The sequence below is a fragment of the Kwoniella botswanensis genome, chromosome 1 (assembly GCF_036426115.1).
Source record: "Kwoniella botswanensis chromosome 1, complete sequence".
Lineage (NCBI taxonomy): Eukaryota > Fungi > Basidiomycota > Tremellomycetes > Tremellales > Cryptococcaceae > Kwoniella > Kwoniella botswanensis.
In genome coordinates, this window is record NC_088599.1 from 7,327,311 (window position 1) to 7,348,101 (window position 20,791).

General features: G+C 44.6%; 8 protein-coding genes across 8 annotated transcripts; 3 read left to right on the forward strand and 5 right to left on the reverse strand.

Annotated features, from left to right (window-relative positions):
• Nucleotides 1–533: 533 nt before the first annotated feature.
• L199_002769 (uncharacterized protein) lies at nucleotides 534–2,800 on the reverse strand (the record flags this gene model as incomplete). Its single annotated transcript, XM_064888508.1, has 4 exons — nucleotides 534–842; nucleotides 919–1,029; nucleotides 1,121–1,276; nucleotides 1,367–2,800. 4 exons carry the CDS (start codon nucleotides 2,798–2,800, stop codon nucleotides 534–536), a joined length of 2,010 nt encoding a protein of 669 aa, XP_064744580.1.
• A 467-nt stretch (nucleotides 2,801–3,267) lies between these two features.
• On the reverse strand, nucleotides 3,268–5,484 carry L199_002770 (isocitrate lyase; the record flags this gene model as incomplete). Its single annotated transcript, XM_064888509.1, has 9 exons — nucleotides 3,268–3,352; nucleotides 3,419–3,471; nucleotides 3,533–3,670; nucleotides 3,758–4,504; nucleotides 4,555–4,667; nucleotides 4,731–4,904; nucleotides 4,970–5,085; nucleotides 5,146–5,315; nucleotides 5,425–5,484. The coding sequence occupies 9 exons, from the start codon at nucleotides 5,482–5,484 to the stop codon at nucleotides 3,268–3,270; spliced, it is 1,656 nt and encodes a 551-aa protein (XP_064744581.1).
• Nucleotides 5,485–8,084: 2,600 nt separating this feature from the next.
• On the reverse strand, nucleotides 8,085–9,293 carry L199_002771 (uncharacterized protein; the record flags this gene model as incomplete). Its single annotated transcript, XM_064888510.1, has 5 exons — nucleotides 8,085–8,387; nucleotides 8,457–8,497; nucleotides 8,582–8,666; nucleotides 8,740–8,799; nucleotides 8,874–9,293. The coding sequence occupies 5 exons, from the start codon at nucleotides 9,291–9,293 to the stop codon at nucleotides 8,085–8,087; spliced, it is 909 nt and encodes a 302-aa protein (XP_064744582.1).
• A 461-nt stretch (nucleotides 9,294–9,754) lies between these two features.
• On the forward strand, nucleotides 9,755–10,881 carry L199_002772 (V-type proton ATPase proteolipid subunit; the record flags this gene model as incomplete). The annotated part of the gene is made up of 6 exons (XM_064888511.1): nucleotides 9,755–9,849; nucleotides 10,116–10,224; nucleotides 10,297–10,333; nucleotides 10,399–10,553; nucleotides 10,711–10,800; nucleotides 10,864–10,881. 6 exons carry the CDS (start codon nucleotides 9,755–9,757, stop codon nucleotides 10,879–10,881), a joined length of 504 nt encoding a protein of 167 aa, XP_064744583.1.
• A 616-nt stretch (nucleotides 10,882–11,497) lies between these two features.
• Nucleotides 11,498–12,695, reverse strand: L199_002773 (adenylate kinase; the record flags this gene model as incomplete). Its single annotated transcript, XM_064888512.1, has 5 exons — nucleotides 11,498–11,748; nucleotides 11,816–11,997; nucleotides 12,129–12,336; nucleotides 12,439–12,574; nucleotides 12,636–12,695. 5 exons carry the CDS (start codon nucleotides 12,693–12,695, stop codon nucleotides 11,498–11,500), a joined length of 837 nt encoding a protein of 278 aa, XP_064744584.1.
• Nucleotides 12,696–13,494: 799 nt separating this feature from the next.
• Nucleotides 13,495–14,924, forward strand: L199_002774 (uncharacterized protein; the record flags this gene model as incomplete). The annotated part of the gene is made up of 7 exons (XM_064888513.1): nucleotides 13,495–13,609; nucleotides 13,692–13,799; nucleotides 13,865–13,935; nucleotides 14,000–14,145; nucleotides 14,210–14,257; nucleotides 14,345–14,519; nucleotides 14,661–14,924. 7 exons carry the CDS (start codon nucleotides 13,495–13,497, stop codon nucleotides 14,922–14,924), a joined length of 927 nt encoding a protein of 308 aa, XP_064744585.1.
• A 378-nt stretch (nucleotides 14,925–15,302) lies between these two features.
• Nucleotides 15,303–17,808, forward strand: L199_002775 (uncharacterized protein; the record flags this gene model as incomplete). Its single annotated transcript, XM_064888514.1, has 4 exons — nucleotides 15,303–15,305; nucleotides 15,353–15,474; nucleotides 15,559–15,589; nucleotides 15,781–17,808. The coding sequence occupies 4 exons, from the start codon at nucleotides 15,303–15,305 to the stop codon at nucleotides 17,806–17,808; spliced, it is 2,184 nt and encodes a 727-aa protein (XP_064744586.1).
• Nucleotides 17,809–18,289: 481 nt separating this feature from the next.
• Nucleotides 18,290–19,817, reverse strand: L199_002776 (uncharacterized protein; the record flags this gene model as incomplete). Its single annotated transcript, XM_064888515.1, has 5 exons — nucleotides 18,290–18,375; nucleotides 18,473–18,581; nucleotides 18,665–18,682; nucleotides 18,751–19,379; nucleotides 19,550–19,817. The coding sequence occupies 5 exons, from the start codon at nucleotides 19,815–19,817 to the stop codon at nucleotides 18,290–18,292; spliced, it is 1,110 nt and encodes a 369-aa protein (XP_064744587.1).
• Between the last annotated feature and the right edge of the window lie 974 nt (nucleotides 19,818–20,791).

The window sequence follows — 20,791 nt, forward strand, 5'->3', positions numbered from 1 at the left end:
TTTTTGGTTTGGATGTGTTGAATTTACGATTGTTGTTGATAATATGAGATGACTCGAACGAAATTATAATGAGTGATGGTGAATTTCTTCTTTATATGTATATATGTTTATATATTTCTTCTAATTGCATGGATGCATGGATATCTGCTATGGTAAACAATGCACGTTCCCAGAGTGATCAAAATCGGTTTATGTCTCTTTATACTTGGCTGGAAGGAACTTGGATGCAAGGGCAGATTGTTCTAAAATGATAATGATGATAAAGGTAATACTTCCTATACATACACGTACAAATGAACCAGCCAGACTAATAGCCTAATCTACAATTTCATGTTGTCACGACGTTACAGAAGATCGTCAGGTATATAGTATATTGTATACAGCAAATTATGAACACATGATTTTTTACCTTGAAAGGCTCCTAAACGGACCTCACCTCATTCACTTTATTGACCTCGTTATCATTTCTACTAGCCCCAGCTGACTGAACCTGTTATTTTCCTCTAATCTATTATCTTACCATATCACTCAACTTATAAATGCAATTTCAATTCCCCGTTCCCTTCGGAACCCTCTTTCTCTCTATCACCTATGACACCCACCAAAACGCTAATGTCATCTTTCTTCCCACCAACGAAATCTATACCTTCTTCTATCGCTTTGCACATAAAGGGGGTAGTGGCTGTCACCAATTCGGAAACGGATCGTGCTCGTCGACATAATGCCTCAGATATCTGTTGAGGCGAGAACGGGGGAAAAGACGTGGTAGAGGTGGCAGGTGGTTGATCGTTCTTAGAAGATGAGGTGTATTGTAAGACTATTTCCAATATCTCTTCGTCGAACTATACGTATATGACAGTAAATGAGTTGAAATGCTTCCTCCTACTGAAAAACCGGAGACGTGAAAGGGCAACTCACAAGATTATCCATCAGCCCGTCACTTCCCAGTATCACCACATCCCCCTTTTTCACTGATACATCGTACCGCTGGGCATCTTTCATAGGCTCATCACGACTATGTGTACCGACCTGGTCGATGATCAAAATGCAATCAGCATATATAGAGTGGACAGATAGCAGGCAGACTGCATCGAAGGGATCTCGGAAAATCGGTACTCACCTGTAAAGGGAAGTTGAAAGCATGTTGCATCTCCTGAGTCCTGAATACCACTTCACCTTTCCTGATCAACAGCAAACAACAATCACCGAGATTGGCAATGTGCAAAGTGGAATTATGGAGTAAAGCGAGTAAACAGGTTGATGATCCGTGAATACCCTATAAATCGAATATCATGGCATCAGTAATCGGTTTTGTACAGGAAATGGTTAATTATCCTTCTCTATGATGAGACATATCCCGGCTCACCTCGTCATTTATACATGATAGGCACTTCTCAAATCCCCTTTGCATGATCTCAACGGGATCTATAGGTCTTCTCTCTCTTTCTCTTTTGAGACTTTTCACTTTCCCATTGATAGACCCCGGACTTGTTGAAGATGGAGCGGTTGATATCGAAGCCGAAGACGACATCTTCATGCTACCACCCAATTTATTTTCCCAAGATTCCCTAGCCCATCCTTGCTGTTTCTGTGTTGATTTCTGATTTCTATCTTTGTCATTACCCTTTTCATTCCCCATCTCTCTCGGTAAGAGGTAGTACTCCTTCCCAACCCACCAGTCATTCACTTCCTCTTCTACGAAATGCGTCAACAACCTACTCCATCTACCTGGATCAGCCTTTTTCTCACCCGACGAAGCGGCCCTTGACCATCCTCCTACTCCATCCGCTATGCAGAGTCCATCCGACCTCGCAAAGTACGCATCTTCACCTACGCCTATCGACTTGAGTACTGTCGGCGGATCAACAGGGGGTAAAGGGTATGATCTCTGACGGGGTGGGGTAGGAGGACGAGATCTCCTACTTGACGATGGGATAGGTAATCTCTCTTTGGCAAGGCCTGAACATCCTAGATGAAATATCAGTGTCGAAGAGTACGTAGATGGTAAGATTTCCTCTTCATTCTCATTATTTAGAGGATAGTCATATGAAGTATTTGACGAATGTTCGTTAAGGCCCAATAAGGAGTTTGAAGAGAATGATAGAGAGGATGAAGAGTCGTTGGAGTCTGATGAGATTGGTAGAGGACTAGGAGAGAGAACGGTATGTGATTCGACGGATCTGAGAGTTTTAAGAGGTTGATTAGGACTATTGCCCCTTGATGTGGAAGCGGAAGAAGGCGGATCAGGAGGTAGGTTATCGAACGTGTTGCCTGGGCCATAATTTGGATTTGAGCTGAAGGACGAAGATGATTCCAGGGATGTGAGGAGTGCTTCCAAGCTTATCTGAGCAGGTGAGGTGTATGAAGGTGGAGATTGAAAAGAGAGCGATTTGTCAAAGAATAATGAGGGTGGGATAGGTGATGTGAGGAATGCCGAGGGGGAGATGGATAATGAAGAGTATCGTCGGGATTGGTGAGTATACTGATTCGTGTTGGTAGTCTTTAATCGTATTCGATTAGAAGATGAGGAGGACGATTGGTACGAGGTGACGATATCACTGGGTTGATCCCATGTGGGTAATAATGATATCGAGGGAGAAGGGTTGTTTGGCCACCCATTCTTACTTGATGTTATTGGACCAGAACTATTATGGCTTGAAGACGAACGAGTGGAATATGAATGGCCATGTTGACCGATGACCGGTGCCAAGGTTATTATACCAGATGAAGGATGATGATATTGGGATACAGTCAGATTACGAACTAATCCTTTACCTAACCCAGGTTTAGGCTTGGACATCTTGCTAGAAGGAAGCTTTGATAAGCTTGGGAATCGTCTATATCATTATCTCGTTGCGGTTGTCGTGGTGGTTGTATCGTGATATTACAGTAGAATGATGAGTCGTGCGCTGATTATGGACCCGAGTGATGTTGAGAATTATCTAATGAGATGAGAAGATGGATGGATGATGAACATTGGAAGATGCTGTTGGTTGCGACATGTCATATCATGGGAAAAACAGAAACACTTGAATTGATTACAACATTACAACCGGTTTCTAATGCTCGATTCATCATTTACCACAATCGGAAGTTGAATCCTAATAATGATCATGCTAAATGATTACCCCTGGTTCTCAAATCGCTTACGGCCGTACAGATACGATTGCATCGTCTTTTAACATGCGAACCAAACAACGTATACATATCATCGATCTTCCTTCATAGTATCATACAAAGAGGTATCAAAGTACAGATCAAACAGCCCTACAGCTTATGTAAAGCTTTCTTGGACTTGTCATCCCCAAATTGTGATTCGGTAACTCCCTTACCCATTGCAGCGGTTGACGAGCTGTGTGTGTGAAGAGGACAAGGAATAAGTCAGCTGGGCAGGATGTACTTGGCATGGAAAACTCACACTCCACCAGTGACGGTCATCATCATAGCGTCTGCATAATCAGCTCCCGACCACTGCGAAATCATCAAGTCAGCTCTCGTCTTTTCCGGTAAATAAGATAAACACCCAACCAACCTTTTGGTGAGTTAATACATCGCATCCGATCTCCCGCTCTTTCCTTTGGATCAGCTCGACGTACGCTTTCATACCTTCTTGAGAGAATGCACGAGCGAATTGATCGTTTATGTATGCGTTGGAGTGGAGACCGGCGAGCTGTAAGATGAAGTATACTAAATCAGCCGACATTCGCGAAACATCATCTTGCCTTGTAGCTGTTCAGTCTACAATGATTTTACTCACAGTGATGAACTGGAAGATGAATCCTAATTTTCCCAAACTCCATACGAAATCTTTCATCTCCTTCTCACCCAAACCAGCTGCATCCCAATTGAACGACGGACTGAGATTGTACGCCAACCAATGACCTGGTCTCTCCTTATGTACACCTTCTGCAAATTCCTTTGCTTGAGCGTAGATGGGCGATTTCGTTTCCATCCACAGGAGATCAGCGTACGGGGCGAAAGCGACCGCACGATTGATCGCACATTGTGTACCACCTTGATATCTGTAATAACCTTCTCTTGTCCTTGGTGTATCCCAATTCCAGTATGGAGCGCTCTTTAATCCGTATTTCTCCTGAGCGAGCTGCAAAGCGCCATTATGAGATGCATGGGCAGTACCGCTGACAGCTTTTAAGAATTCTTGAACTTTACCATTATCGACTCCCTGGGCGGATAATGCCTTGGCGAGTGTTTCGGGGTATAGTTGTAAGTTGGCTTTCTTCATCCATTGATCTTCGATCTCCTGTAAAGCGGCACCGTTACGTCCTTCCAACTCAGCAGCAACCATGATTTCGTTCAGGGAAATCAAGTCGGGATTGGTCGAACCGAGGATGAAAGCATGATCTCGAGGATCGATATTCGAGGTGATCAATGTGGCAGCTTCAGAGTCGGTTCGAGCAACGACCAGGTTGGTGGTACCCATTATATCACATTGGAATCGCATAGCCACAAGTCGGTTGATGTGTTCGGAGATTGGTACAAGGACCTGTGCCGATTGTCAACAAACATACGATGACTTCGCGTTTATCCACTTACCTTTCCAGCCATATGACCACATTTCTTGGTACCTGGAGCTTGATCCTCAACGTGTATACCAGCTGCACCAGCTTCGACCATCATTTTGGTGAGTTTCATAACGGCAGTAAGACCTATCGAGCAGAGTCAGCTATACCCCGCTTCATGATTTAATCATTGAGTTTGCATTGGCTTACCTCCATGACCTGTATCGGCATCAGCTACGATAGGTCGTAAGTAATCAATGGGAGGACCGAGTTTTTCTCCCTTTTGCAATGCAGTCGACCTCGTCCATCGTTGTTTTCGATCATGGAAAAGTTGAGCGGTGAACAGCTGAGCGACTTTGTTGGGTACAGTATTGGATGGGTAGTCTGAAAGTCTGATAATCAGCAAAGCGCTTGGTTGCACACGATAGGCAAATAAGAGTTTGGCTTACCTGCAAGATCAGGTCCTGGTTCTAAGGAGCTCGAAGCCGTTGAAGAGCATTGCCATCCGGATACATAGACAGTCTCCAGGTGTTTTGCCATCTGAGTAAGCTGGACAGGATCAAGGCTGTACCATTCGGGTGATCAGCTGACCTGTGCGTAGGATTGTACTGGATAGCTGACTTACGCTCCATAAGTAGCGGTACATCCACCACCTTCACCTCTTTTCTTAGCTTCGAGGATCTTCCATAATTTCTTGGCTAGTACGTCGGAAGGGTAAGAGATGGGTAGAGTTCCTCTCTTGGAGACTACATCGGCGGCGGTGAATGGACGGTGGACTCGGGCGAATCGAGGTTGCTAAGTACGCATATCATGTCAGCTCAGCTTGTTGGAATTCTCGAGATGTGATGTCAAACTATCTGACGAATATAGTGATGGTGAAGGAAGTGGATCTAGCTTCACACACCTTTTGGAACTCCTCTAAAGCTTTGACTTCAGCGTCGAAGATAGCTTGTTCAGATGCCATGGTGGCTTGGTTTAGATTAGTGTGGGTTGAGATGTTCTAGAGTCGAGAGGATGTTACGACTTGTTATCGGGTTGTTCTGATGGAAAAAGCAGACACTGGAAGGATGGATTGAATGAGGTTAGCACCCTTCGCACTACATCTTCACTGTCATTTATATATAGTTTGTTCAGGTTGTTCTGAATCGATGCTTTGGCTGTGAAAATGCCAACACCCAGTCGAATTTTGTGAATGACAGAGTAAACATGGTCGGTAATGCTATAACCGACGGATTTAGTCGGCATTGATCAACGATGGCATAACCGGTGGGAACGCAAACATATGAGTAGGTAGATTCGAGTCGAATCGCATGCATATGCATATCAGATATGCTAAGAGATGAGCACTTGACAGAGGGGGAATGCAAGTTGAATCTAGCGGAAGGAGAGATGATGAACGGGGGTCGAGATCCGGAATGATGAAATTTGGTCGGACATAACGGCATTGTCGTTCAGCTCTGCGTTCAGTCTGACAATACTTCGTAGCTACATCAATTTCCCAGTATCGATATCAGCTACCTTTCACCAGATGGTAGGAGATGAGCTGAGCTTTCGTCACTGGAGCCTGGTTAAGTTTAATAAATGTGTCTTGGGCGACTGTCTTGAGCTTGATCGATGTTGTCATCTATGTCCTATTGCAGATTTCGACCTGATTCCCTTTACTCTACCTATGAATGTTGAGTCGGAATGACTGGGGTATGCCATACTGAGGAATGAGGGGTAAGCTATGCTTGCAATGAGATGGCAAGTGAAATGATAATATACTCGATTGAGAGGTTTGGGAGGAGGATGTTGTTGAGTAGAATATCCATGCTGCAAATGTATAACATCAACATGAGATAATGCTCAGTCAGAAGGATTGTAGGGCTCCGCCGACTTCACTTGGCGGATCATCATGAGGAGGAGGTCAATGCGGATAAAACAACAGTGACCCAGTATCTCTTCTAACGTATGATGTGACAGCCGGACAACGTGTGGCAGCCTGTTGTCAACGCAGTGGGAATTCAATCTGACTCGATTCGAGCGCAAGGTATAATCGTTTTCCCTTTTGCAATGATTAATAATCATGCACACTAAATTAGTTATTTGTCTGGTTCAGCCCATCCTTTGAATTGCTTTGATTTTGATGATTCGTTAATTCCTTCGCATTGCGTTGCGCCCACGCTAAATAGATGTTGGATCATGTCGTGGCAATTGTGGCACCTGTCAGCGTCTGGTGACATCTTTCAGTCAGAAGATGTTTATCGTATATGAGAGCAACCGTCAACGCGTGAGTCTATCAACATGTATAAGGTTGAACAGTTTCTATCACTCCTAAGAAGAGGTTCTTAAACAATTCACAAAGTGAGAATAAACATATAATAGATACTGTATCATAAACTTGCTGGTACTGTATCCGTTCTCTCTGCGCCATGTTGTTTTTTGATCGTAGATTTTCGTTCGGAGCTATGTCTCAATAACGGATATTTATAGGATCAAGACATGCATATTGGAGCTCAGACAATACCATCGTCAGTTCGATTCCTTTGATGATAAAGTATGAGGACGGTAGCACTACAACAGATTATATCATTAATTTACAGTATCTTGATGGTGACAATATCAAAACGTTAGATCACATCATGTGAAAATACCCATACATCAAGCCAAGCACCATGAATATGGGCGCACTGGTATCCCGTTCGGATCGGACCAACCGATTTTCAAAGCTACTATAGTTAGTCACCATAATAGTTGAATTGATTGAGGGTACACCAATAGCGTCATTTGTGCAATTTATCTACTACAGTATACAGGATTAGCGAGATCAATATGAGTTGTTGTCCTTTCATTTATCAGTGTTACTGTCTCGCTTACTTCTTTCTTCTTGATTCATCTTCTTAAGAGCTAACAATACAATAGTACCCACTTGATGGTTCTGACTCAGTGTATATTCATCAATATTAATGTTATGGAAAACATACCTCTTAGGCGTTGTTGATAATGATGATGTAGTGAAGGTTCGAATGCATATACATATAAATATATGTGTACATATATAGTCGATGATCAGCCAGAGATGTTGGGGGCTCAGCGCGCAACATCGACTCTTCCACTTCAGAAATACTATGAAAGTCTCTATAGGCGCACCAATCAACTTCATATGGTAGGTTCCTCTCCGTCTCCTATCTTGTACTTTCCAGCTTATCACTGACTGCATCCCCAGTGGCTTTTCCGACCCAAACTGCACCTGCCCTCCAACGTGTCCATGCAAGAACCTTCACCCGTGCGCTCAACAATGCTGTTATCGAATTCCGAAGGGTCTAAGCGATAGATCATATCATGAAGCTATGTCCGCTAGGGTTCAAACTCAAGGTCAGGTAGTTTATCCACCACCTCCTCAGGGGGTATATGATGCGTTGGATATAGGAAATAAAGGTTGTTGTGGTTGTGCAATCATGTAATTGTACGACTAATTAAGATAGATGTACAACATTGGGATTTCATATCTTTATCATCATCGTCATCATACAGTTTTATCATTGAATACGGTATTCGATTCTGCTGTAAACCTCACAATCATCTTCAAACGCCCGGTTCTACCTCCATCACTTTCTCTTTAGCTTTAGCGGCTTTCTTAACGCCTCTAGGGATGAACGTCAAGCTACTTTCCATGACCGAAGTTAGATCGTCGATGTCAACATCTTGTGTTTTGATTTGGGCTTTGCCATTCCGTGCTATAGAGTCGTGGTCATTATCGATCGAGGTAGACGCGCTGTGACCATTCGGATGATTCTGTGATGTGACTGTATCTTTATGTGGCTGTGGATCACGTCGAGGTCGAATGAGACTCATTGCTAGACCATCCTCATGGACGATTGCGTTAATCTACAGATCGTGAAAATACAATCAGCTCTTTTAACTAAGCAGTAAGTATAGATGGGCGAGCAGACTCACACCATGATTGGTTATACCGAAGAAATAATTTGAAGGGTAGTCTATTCAACAGCGATAGTCAATAAAGCTAGCTCAACAAGCTGATTGTATATGAGTTATAGATGTCAAGCCATATGTGCACTCACGATGCTTATCTACCATGTGTCTTCTCCTCTTTTTCGGATCTTTGAACTTCCTACCGCACTGACTGGGGTCAAGGAAACATTCAAACTGCGTAAACAGGAAACAAGCCGATTAGCTATGCTTTGCTTTGTAGCCTAACGATTTCCCAACAAAGACTTACGATTCTTTGTCCATTCTCCTTCTCTTGTCTAGTTATGGGATCATGCACTTCCGTATGATGCTATCATTCAACTCTGAATATCAGATAAGCTCTTTTGATATTGTATTGCGTTGCTTCCTAATGACCAAACTTACGAGTTCCAATAATCTCTCATCGGGGAAAACTTTTAAACACTCCTTCATCCTTTTCCCTTTATTCATCCTTCCACCTATAAACCCTTCTGGCACCTGTTCATCTGGCGAAGCGAATTCCCTATCACGTATGGGAACATGACATATCCACTTGTGGAACGTGTTTTGATGTCTATCCAACTCTTCTTGACTAGAGTATGACGTCGACGTACCCGGCTGAGAACATGTTGGAGGTAATACGCATAGAAACGGTTTAGTCGCTTCATTGGGTGATGAGGAACCTTTATGAAATTTTGGTGGAGGAGGTGAGGGCGTTTGGTACGTTGATGTTAATTCGCCCCGAGAGGATGAAGAGCCGGAGGAAGAGGAGGAGGAGGAGGAATCTGATCTAGCTCTTTTGGAGCGAGCTTGATATGCGTCCATCGTGAATCGAAAGCATCATAATTAGCATGTGCAGAAGCAGATAGAAATGAGGACACAGAATGATTTAGGTTCTGAAGGTTGCACTGAGTGGACATTCGAGGTGGACGACCTCCATCCGGGTCGGGTGCCACATTCAAGTATATCGCCGTAGCTCCGACCCAGTGAACGAGAGCACCTTGTCATCGGCTAGATTGGTGAGTGAGCTCAGAGTGTCATTCACGTTCCATTCAATGCATACATATATCGATACCATCTTCAACCCACTATCGACCTTTGGTATCTTCGTTCTTCAATCGAGCTCATCAGCTTTCAATCAGGTAGGTTAATCAGCTCATCGACCTCTTCATCATCGCGAAATCCACTTCATCGACCATCGCCCATCGCCATCTTGCTGATCTGTATCCTGTATATTTAATAGCCTTATCAACCTTTCAACCTATTACCTCTCACCTACAGCCACAATGTCTACCGTCGCTGAGCTCTGTCCAGTCTACGCTCCCTTCTTCGGAGCTATGGGATGTACTTCCGCCATCGTATTCACCTGTATCGGTGCTGCGTGAGTTTATCTCGGTTTATATCAGCATATGGAGGAAGGAAAGGTGTCATGAGATGGGTTGGGAATGTACCTTTGTTCTTGGCGGCGAGGGTGTATCTCATACAACTTCATACGAACTTTGTGAACATCCCATTCACATTCTTCATCCATCACTACCAGTGTTGGAGATCGCATGGACGGAGAAGATCATCTTCCTTATGTCGATCTGATCAAATTCATTCAATGTTGCCGCTCGACCATCGCTGACATCGTGTGATTGTTGCCAGCTACGGTACCGCCAAATCAGGTGTAGGTATCTCCGCCATGGCCGTCCTCAGACCTGATCTCATGATGAAATGTGCCATTCCCGTCGTTATGGCTGGTATCATTGGTATTGTGAGTCTCTCTTTTCTCTTCCACGTGGACCGGAAGACTTGCGCCGAGCTGATCGACCTTTTGTACATGTAGTACGGTCTCGTCGTTTCAGTTTTGATCTCTGGTAACCGTAAGTTCAGCTAACGCCTTATTCAAAATCTCCTATGGCACTCAGCTGATGATGTATGTACGTAGTCGCCTCTCCTATGCCTTTGTACACCGGTTTCATTCAACTCGGTGCTGGTCTCTCGGTCGGTCTCGCCGGTTTAGCCGCAGGTTTCGCCATTGGTATTGTAGGTGATGCAGGTGTGAGAGGTACTGCTCAACAACCTAGATTGTTCGTTGGTATGGTGAGTGGGTCCCACAATTATCGTGCTCGATCAACATGAAAGGGAGAAATCGTATACATCAAATCGGAGTCATACGAGTCTGGCCTTGTATCGATAATACCCATCATCGACACTATGGTCGAAGAATCAATGCTAAATTCATCTTTCTCTGGTCCAGATTCTTATCCTCATTTTTGCCGAAGTGTTGGGTCTTTACGGTTTGATTGTCGCTTTGATCCTCAACACCAACTCTACTGTTGATTACACCGTGAGTGGTATAATCTTACTGTGAAGGGCTCCAAGTAGCTAACTTGATTTTGTGTTCTTGTAGTGCTCAATCTCTCAATAAGTTGATCTCTAATCAAAATCAACCCATTCGACCAATCTTCCTCCTCCGATAACCATCATCTTCTCCATACCAAACTTCGTTATCAACCTAGTAAAACCATGTATCCTTTAATCTACCTCAAAAACTTATACCTTATCTTTTTCCGGTCTCACTAACCTAGTGTTAGAAGATCATCACCATCATCCTTATTCTAGATAATGCTGTTGTGTCCGAATGAAAAGTAAATATCTGTGGATGCAACGTCTGAATGAACCACCATATGATCCATTTTGAGTTACCCCTTTGAGAATGCTTGTTGACGAGTTGGGGGAGGATAGAATGATGCTCTCGTAATGAGAATGCGGTTAACGTGACAGATTGACTTCCGAATACCGCATTCAATTCAACCACCCTGTTACAGACCAATCATCGCACATTTGACAAACTGATCGAGAACATATGCAACTATATGCCCAAGTGGAACAAGCGATATGTTTGCAATAGATGGCAGAGATCTGTTCATGTTCATGTTAAATGCATTTTTTCTTTTATTCGTATTACCCATCATTCCCTCGACATCCAACCTTTTTCACCATTTATACTATAGTGCATTTTATTCCTCTATATCATGATGGAGTTACTCTCTTACCATCTTACCTTCCCTTGTACCTTCCAAGATCTTAGCGATCGAGCCCCAAACCAATTTAGGTGACTGAGCAGCATCGACTGGAGTCCATACGCCAGTTCCCTTGTAGTACTCCACGACGGGACCGGTCTGAGCATGGTAAGTCGATAATCTCTTTTTGAGAGTTTCGACATTATCGTCTGATCGTTGGATAAGGGGTTCTCCGGTGATGTCGTCGGTCATAGGTTTTTTAGGTGGGTTGACTATCATCACAACAAGATTAACCATCGAATGTTTATGATATTGTACAGTTTACGCGACCAGACTCACATTCCTTGTGATAACTCCTACCTGAAGAGGGGTGTACCAATCTACCTGTGATTCTAGAGATCAAAAGTGCGTCTGGGATTTTGAGCTCGATGGCGTGGTCGATAGCTTGTTTGGCATCTTTCAACATCGCGTCGAGCTTGGATGCTTGAGGGACAGTTCGAGGGAAACCATCGAGGATGAATCTGGACAAGGACAAGGTCAGCGACTGAGTTTGTTGGTATTTTTTTACTGTCTATTATGGTGATATTGATGAACGGTAATAGGACACGTTTGATGTTTGATACATGATATGAAGGGGAAGAGTTACACTTACCCATTCTTACACTCCGCATTCTCACTCAATTCCTTCTTGATCATACCAATCATGATCTCATCCGATACTAGACCACCTTGGTCCATGATTTTCTTGGCTGCTTTACCCAATTCGGTCTGTTTGGCAACCTGACTTCGTAACATGTCACCGGTGGCTAGGTGACAGATACAGTATTTGGAGGAGATGTTGGGTGCTTGAGTACCTTTACCTGTTGATTGTGAGGGGAGAAATCAGAAAAGAAAAAAGGGAGAGCTCGATCTGATTAGCCATACTTCTTAACTTGGAGTAAAACAATCACGACTGCACCCACCAGCACCGGGAGGACCGATCAATACCATTCTAGGAGCATCTTTTGGACCAAGACCAACAGCGGATTTGGCAGAGTCGACAGCTGAAGAGACGGTCGAGGAAGCTTTGTTCTCGAGTTGGTGAATTTTATCTTGGAGCTGTACGACGAATATCAGTCAATCAGCATTCAACCTCATACGCGATACAGATGGAACCCACTTGAGATACCAAAGTCTTGAGGTATTCCACCTCTGATCCTGAACCAGCAGCTGAAGCCATTTTGAAAGCTATACTCAGCCGTCAGCTCATCGTCTTTTGCACAGTCAGTATAATTATGAGGAATGGACCTACATTAGGGAGTGGGGATGATCTAGGTGATCGAATAGAATGAGTAGATGGGTATTATACTTTTGGATAGCTTTTTGTATTTACACTTTGGATACTCCCAATACGAAGGGAAAATCAAGGAATCTCGTGTCTACCTACCACCGAACAACGCCGTGCCAATCCAACTTAACCCCCAACATCCACCTCATTTACCGGGTCATACATGCAGATGCCACTCTCACCCACAGCACGGAGTTTACTCTTTCACCCGGGACGTCATTTGCACTCATATACCACGTGTGAAAAGCAGTTGTTGACGCGATTGATATTGATTACGTAGGTTTGAAAAAAAAAGAGCAAGCTTGGGCCTCGTTTCATGGACACGCTAACAAATCAATGCCAAGTACAAGTAAAGAAAACACAGCAAATAGATCTTGTTGGTCTCCATCTCTTGCTTCCACTTGATACTCATCTTCATCGCATTACTCGTACAGTGTACTCGTTCAAGCTCAACGCTCCTTCATAAGAAACCATAACCGATCAACAAGTCGCTCTTTTCACCTTTTACTCGTAAGTTGACAGATCCCCCCCTTGACAAAGTCACCTTCCTCATCCTTCTTGACCGTTTCTTTTTTACCATCGCTATCCAGCTATCTCTTTTCGCCTTTTATCCGTTTATAGCTTCAATAGCTGTCGACTAAGCTCACAATTTTGTGCTATTCTTAGATAACATAAAATACAGCTCATCAAGATGTTCGCCCTTCTTCCAACTCTCGCTTTACTTGCCATCCCCGCTTTGGCCCAAAATTCATCTTCCACTACTGCTTCGCAAACAGATATCGAAGCTATTGAAGCTCACTTCAAGCGTGAGTGATACATCTGTCCAAACTATGTCATTGACTTCATTTACATCTTACTGATGATTCCTCTCTCTTCCATCGTATGCAGAAGCCGAACTTGTCCCTCAATTAATCGAAGAGTTCGACCCCGAGGCTATCCTTACCGTCTCTTTCGGTGGTTCAGCTATCTCACCAGGTGACCTGTTAGACAAGGACGGTAAGTCATCGTATGCTGTATATCTGTCAGGACGGATTTTAACTCATAACATGGATGATTTTCAGCCGTCGCTTCTTCACCTGAAATCACTGTCACTCCTGAGAGCGCCGACAGCGATGATTTCCAAGCTGGAAAGGTGAGTGATTTACCTTCTTTTGTATGCAAAGTACGGAACTAATACTTCTGGGCGTTCGCGTCAGCTCTACACCGTCCTCATGGCCGACGCCAACGCAGTAGGAACCGACCAAAACGTTACCGAACAGACTCGACACTGGCTTGTCAACAGCGTTGGTATCTCCGGTGATTCAGCTCCTTACGCTCTCAACTACACTGGAGCCACTACCATGTGAGTATCAACTGGCAAACCCTCAGGATATGATCGCAGCTGATTATCATTCATTAATGATTAGCACCGACTACGCCGGTCCTGGCCCTCTCGAAGGTACTGGATCCCATCGGTAAGTTTGACATTAATCTCTTGAAGAGAACTCGGTCTTTATCCCTCGGCTGTGAAATGCACTGATTCTCTCCTTTCTCACTCGCAGATACGTTATCGCACTTTACGAACAAGGTGACGATTTCGCCGCTCCATCCAACCTCTCCACCGCCGGTGTAGCCCTCGGTACATGGTTCCTCAAGAGCTACGTCTCCGAGGCCAAGCTCGGTGATTTACTCGCCGCCAACTACTTCCAAGTTGAGAACGGACAAGCTACTTCTACTGTAAGTGATACATCCGACCCGATACAATCTGCCTATTCCCATTTCGTGTTCACATGCTTTGTCGAAGGTCTTTCTCAGATGATAGCAGCGTTACTTTATTATCAACAACTATGGTGCTAATTCACTCGATCTATGGCATAGGCCGAATCAACCACCCCAGTAGACTCAGCCACCCTCTCCCAAGCAGCTTCAACCACCGGATCTGGATCAGCTGCCGCTTCCCAAACTTCCGGTGCGTCCGCCGCTGCCTCAGCTGCTGGTTCAGCCGGTGGTTCCGCTACCTCCGCCGCTGCTTCGGCCGCTGCTACTTCCGCCCAATCTGGTGCTGGTAAGACCGGTGTAGCTGTTGGTATGATCATGGGTGCTGTCGGTGTTGTAGGTGCTGTTATCGGTGCTGCCCTCTAAGAGACGGATGGTGTAGTGGAGGTGTAAAGGATATGATAGAACGGGATAAAATACATATTGATGCTATGGACATTACACTATTTTCTCCAACGTGTGATTGCTGCTTCTCGCATAAATCGGTAGCAATGATGTATTCAGCGTCATACGGTATTGAGATAGCAAATTAAGCATCTCTACACCCTTCGAGCCATACAGAATTGAGCAAAGGACGACTTAGTTTGTCATTTGTAGAGATATATATACTGTTGTCCGTCCATCTTGTTTGACAAGAGACTATAAGTGGAGTGACGGTGGAGACCCCACGTCTATCGAGTGAATTGATCAAACGTCAAACACGCATCGACCACCCGTTGTATTTCTTTGTACCTTCACATCCCAATGGTAATCTCGTTTCAAATCTGCCCAGTCGCATCTCGACAACGTACAAGGTGAACTTGAATCTCGAACATCATCAATACCGAAAGATCGAATCAATTATCAACATCTGGGTGTCTGGTATATTGTATTTGATTGAACTATTCTACAATTCGGATAGAGGCGAAGAGGATCGGTGAGATATGTGAGTGGGACTTTAGCTGTATCCAAGTCGTGCCGGAACTCGAATGTAGCTGATCATTGAGTCGTCATCTCCCAGGCCGTTACCTGTAGAGAGGTCACAGGGTAGTGTAAGCAAACTCATTTACCATCATTCCGGATTGTCATCCTCAATCTCCATGGAGTCTAGCTGACGATTGCATTGGTCCCCGCTACATTCTCTATCACAACTCATGCTCTTCCTTCCGAATTCCAAACACCCATCACCATCTATGACCTTCTTCAACCTCACCCAATCTTATCCTTCTGACCAACTCTGCAGGTCTCAGCCCTCGTCGCTCGATTCCAGACAGCTGCCAACCGCGATGCCGAAGCTACGGCTCGGGAAAACCGTCGAGCAAGCTTACAGCCTGGAACCGCCACAGGAACATTAAGTAACTCACGTAGGATATCTTCATCGGGATTATGGTCAGCTTCACCTAGTCCCAGTCCGGGCACCACACCCAGATTAGGTGATAGTACAACCTTGCCTAGCGTAGAGGGTATAAATTCTGCTTCTGTTCAGAATAAATCGGATGGTACTGAGGACATCCTGAAAGATGATACTTCAACAACCTTGGAGAGTAAGATAGATAAGTTAGATATCAAGGAGCAAGCTACACCGGAGAAACAGGAAGCCCAACCGACTGTTGCCCCTGTAGAGATCAAGGAAATCGATTATACCAATACCGGTAGCAGTCCGTCTAGACCCCCTAAATCGCCTAAACGACTATCTACAACCGGGGAAAATGTCAATGGGATGACTGCTTTACCTGTACCTGCAACACCTGAAGAACCGAAGGAACCCAGTGAGCCGAAGAAAGAAAATGTGGAAGAATCCGATAAGAGTGTAAACATGAATGCCATCCCGGCTAGGGAGAAAGAGATCGACAAGGTCTCAAAACCCATTCCATCAACTTCCAAACCCCCCATCACTTCTACACCTATCAAGAATTCTTCATCTTCCTCCATCCAATCTTCCGCCAAAAAGATGTCTTCGTCTCCCTCGACCACTACCAAACCACCTCTTCCTACGTCCTCCACTACTAAACCGAGATCGCGTCTTTCCATCACTCCTCCTTCAAGTACCACCCCTCCAGCCAGAGCACGAACTTCTCTAGGCCACCAATCCACCCCCAGCTCAACCAGTAAACGTCCATTATCCACTGCCACCCCGCCGGTGGGACGTACCCCCAAATCACTTGTGCCATCGCATACTGGCCCAACCCACCGTACTCCCTCCTTGGATAATCAAGGCCACACTTTGCCCAGTCCCTTGAAACCACACTTGACTGGAACACCTTCAAAACCTACTGCATCGAGTCTAGCCAAAGCTAGGATCCCCTCTGGACCGGTATTCACCCCTGGAGCAACTAGGGGTAAGAGGGAATCGTTAAGTCTTGGTAGATCCCGTGGGAGGAATAGTATAGGAGAAGAAAAAGGAAGGAGTAGTCCAGCTTCGGGCGAATCGAAAGATACATCCACACCGTCTAAAACTTCTAGTACTAGCCAAGGGACCGGAAGTAGACTGTTACAAGGTACTGCTGCTTCCAGAGCTAGATCAGCAGGTGTACAACATCATGAATCGCCTTCCAAATCCACATCCACACCGATGAAAACCTCTAAGCCTAAGACCACCTCAACGAAGTCGACTGGAAGACCTTCGACATCTTCCACTAGAACAGGAGCTACTTCATCCAGAGCTAAAACACCAGCTTCTTCTACATCCACGTCAAGAGTCCGCGTACGACCGCAGTCCCACACTTCTGGCGGTACGAATGACACGCCCTCGAAAAGTACAAATACCCATGAAGCTAAAACTCCAGCTGTAGGTAAATCACCTATTGGAAGACTTGGATTGGCAGCTGCTGGGATGAAGAGGCCTGAGGGACCGATGAGTGAGGTGGGACGGAAAGGGAGAGAGGAAGGGAAGGGAGGTAGGATCGATTCGAATAATCCGGGTCAGGAAGAGAACGATTATGACAACCATGAGCCAGAGAAGCAGGAGAAGGCAGCGGAAGAGGAATTGCGAGAATTGACTGAGAGTGTGTTGAAGTCAGGACCTGAAGATGATGGAGCAGAAGGAGAAGAAGCAAGTGGAGAGAAAGCACATCGGGATCCGGTAGATAGGCCGAGAACGCCCTCACCGACGCGAGAACTAGACAAGGAAATTGGAGCAACTCCAGCAAAGGTACCAGACAATTTGAGAAAGTTAGATGAAGGTATCAACAAAGAGAAGGAGAATGGCGGTCAGGATTTTAATGTAGAAGTTGGTGATGAGAGCTTGGCGGAGATACCTGATATTGAATAAAGTATGGTAGAAGGTTGGGAAAGAGTGTAGTGAGATGAGTCTGACATGTTAGGGATTGTCTGCTTTGTCTGTTGTATATAGAAAAGCGGAGATGCACTCTCTTGATGTCTTGATGATATGATTGATGATTGTTAGATTGCATCTGACTTTATCAATTCCTTCCTTGATTTTAATTGGATTTCGTGGAGAGATAGCAAGCCAATATAGGTAGGGAACATCACAAATACCACTTGATGTGATCACGGTATATGGGTTACACATGTACTCGTATATGTTAAGTTCAGATTCGTTAGGATTTCAATTCATTTATATTTATGTTTATTATTGTATTTGTATTTGTATTATACCGTTTCGTGTATATAAGGTATCTTGGATTCTATGCACTATTTGATACAGTTTTATTGTCGTTCTACCCCTTTCCTTTCCTTTCCTTTATTCAAAAATGAAGATTAAGATGATACAACATATCCGTCGTAAAGATCTAAGTTGCACAATGTCCACCGTCAACCAAAAGGTCCGCTCCAGTCATGAAAGAGCTTGCGTCCGATAAGAGGTATAGTACTGGGCCTGAGCGATAGCAATCCAATCAAAATCATCAACATGAGTGTTCCCGAGTGATTTCAACAATCGCCCTGGGACGGTCGATGAGATAGTTCCGACTCACCTCTGAATTCATCTGGAGTCGATAGTCTACCTAACAAAGAACCTTGTAACCATATTTTGTTCAGTTCTGGTTTTTCGTCTAATTGAGCGGCAGTGAGAGCTGTTCGAATCTGCAAATGGAGAGATTCAACGGTTAGCATCAGGAAGAATGATTAGAATCCGAGTGATCATATCTCTGAGACAAGTCACTCACGTAACCAGGTGAAAGTGTCTATGTATCATACATATTCAATCATCAGCTCTTTTGTATACTCTTACGTAGCTACACATCCCACTCACGTTAACCCTGATTCCCTTTCTACTCCATTCCAAAGCCAGATTCTTTGCCAGCTGATTAACTCCCGCTTTACTAGCGTTGTAAGCAGCACATTCAATACCCAAATTCGCAATGTGTCCACTCATACTTCCCGTCATCGCTATACTAGCACCATTCATTCCCGCCTGACCATCCATCGTTGGATGTCTTCTGAACCATTCTTTGGCAAATGCCTGGGCACATAAAAAGGTTCCTGTGAGATCTACGTCGATGACTTTACGGAATTTATCGGTGGAATAGTCAACGGCAGGCATCATGATTTGTATACCTGCTGAAGTGAACAGTCCTCTAATTGGATGTTCTTTCGAATCCATCTTGAATAAGTCGGAGAAGAGGTTGGATACGGCATTTTGATCCGTAACGTCTAATGGATGATAGGTTATTTCCAATCCTTTAGATTTGGCTAATTCCTCTGCTTTTCTCCATTGAGGTTGGGACGGTTCAGGTAAGAGATCCATACATCTGACGCTGGCTCCGCTCTCGAGACATGCATGAGCTATTGTGAGACCTAGACCACGTCCCCCGCCTGTGATGAGGATGGTTCGGTTCTTGAGGTGGAACAACTCTTGGGCTGGTAAAGCAGCGAGTGGAGCTGAAGGATCGATTCCGGATTCAGTACCTGTAGGTGTAAGAAAATTGCAATGCAAGAGAAGAAGAGAGACAACACAGACATGGAAGTGAGCGTAGGTGACATGAAGAGTATCATTTGTTGATTTAACAGATGTATGTCTTCATCATGTGTAAGAGAACTAACAAACTTACGTGGAGGTGGACCATCCATTGGTTCTTCAGGTAAACCAGCTCTCTTACTTTCATCTTCCTTCACGTGCTCGGCTACTGGTTCTCCTGATGATACAGGTCTTGAAGCGTGTTTCGACGGATGAGCAGCCTGAGGTCGACCACTATCATCTTTGTTGTCTAGTCGTCGGATGGAAGTGGAGAATGAAGAGCGAGCAGAAGGGAAAGGTAAGGCAGTACGAGCTAAGCGCAGTTGAGGTCGAAGAGAGGTCAAGATTCTTGGTGCTGACATTTTTATAACGATACTTGTACGTGGGTATGCTGCAATGGCTAGTGAGTGGAAATGGGATAGGGGGTGACCGGCGGGTTATTATACCTTGTGTCACTATATGTCTGTCCCAGATTTGTGGGTTGTGCGTTGAAATTTTCATGCACTATGCAGTTACATCACAACTGATGTTTATGACATCAATGATCACCTGGATCCTTTCATCCAACTTTGCATCCTCGGCTTAGTCCGTGTCATTTTCAGGTGCACATCCTTTTTATTCATTCCACCATCACTAGCTCCATTATTTGGGCTGGGCAGTACTCCGTATGCTTGGTTTCCCTTGCTTCCTTTCTTGCTTCTCCCGCTCCTTGTATCTCCTTTATGCTTGCTCTCTGTTTGTCATAGGTGGAGGAGGCACAGAGAGGGGATATCCATAAACCCCACCATTGACTGTAAGAGTTACGTCACAGCGCAGTATGTAACCCTGAAACCTCTTGAAGATGGTTCCAACATTACGGTACTTTAGTGTGGGCGTGTCTGAGTGGATTGACGTAATTTCATTTGGAAGTGTATATCATACATATCATGCACTATACATAGGTTAAAGATACTCGCTAAGCGAGGAAAGCGTGTTGCTCCTCATGGTCCATCTATGGTCTGGAACTCGCTTATATTGAGTTCGCATGGAGAATCAACATGTGCACCTAAACCTATATGGTACGAGATGATTCCAGCAGAAGAATAAAACATGCATAACATGCCGCAGGTAGCGAGTACGTGTCATGAGTCATTTGGATGAGTTTCGCTTACCTACTCCAACGTGAACTTCTTCCTTGTCCCTGTAAAGAACACTGGCGACTTTGTCATTCCCTGAGACTTGAGAGATCATAAGCGAAGCGACTAATCCTTCGCGCGAAGAAGTCATGCAATGTAGGATGACTAGAAGAATTGTGAGACTGGGAGGCATCTGAACGAAAAAGGTGCAGGTCAAATCT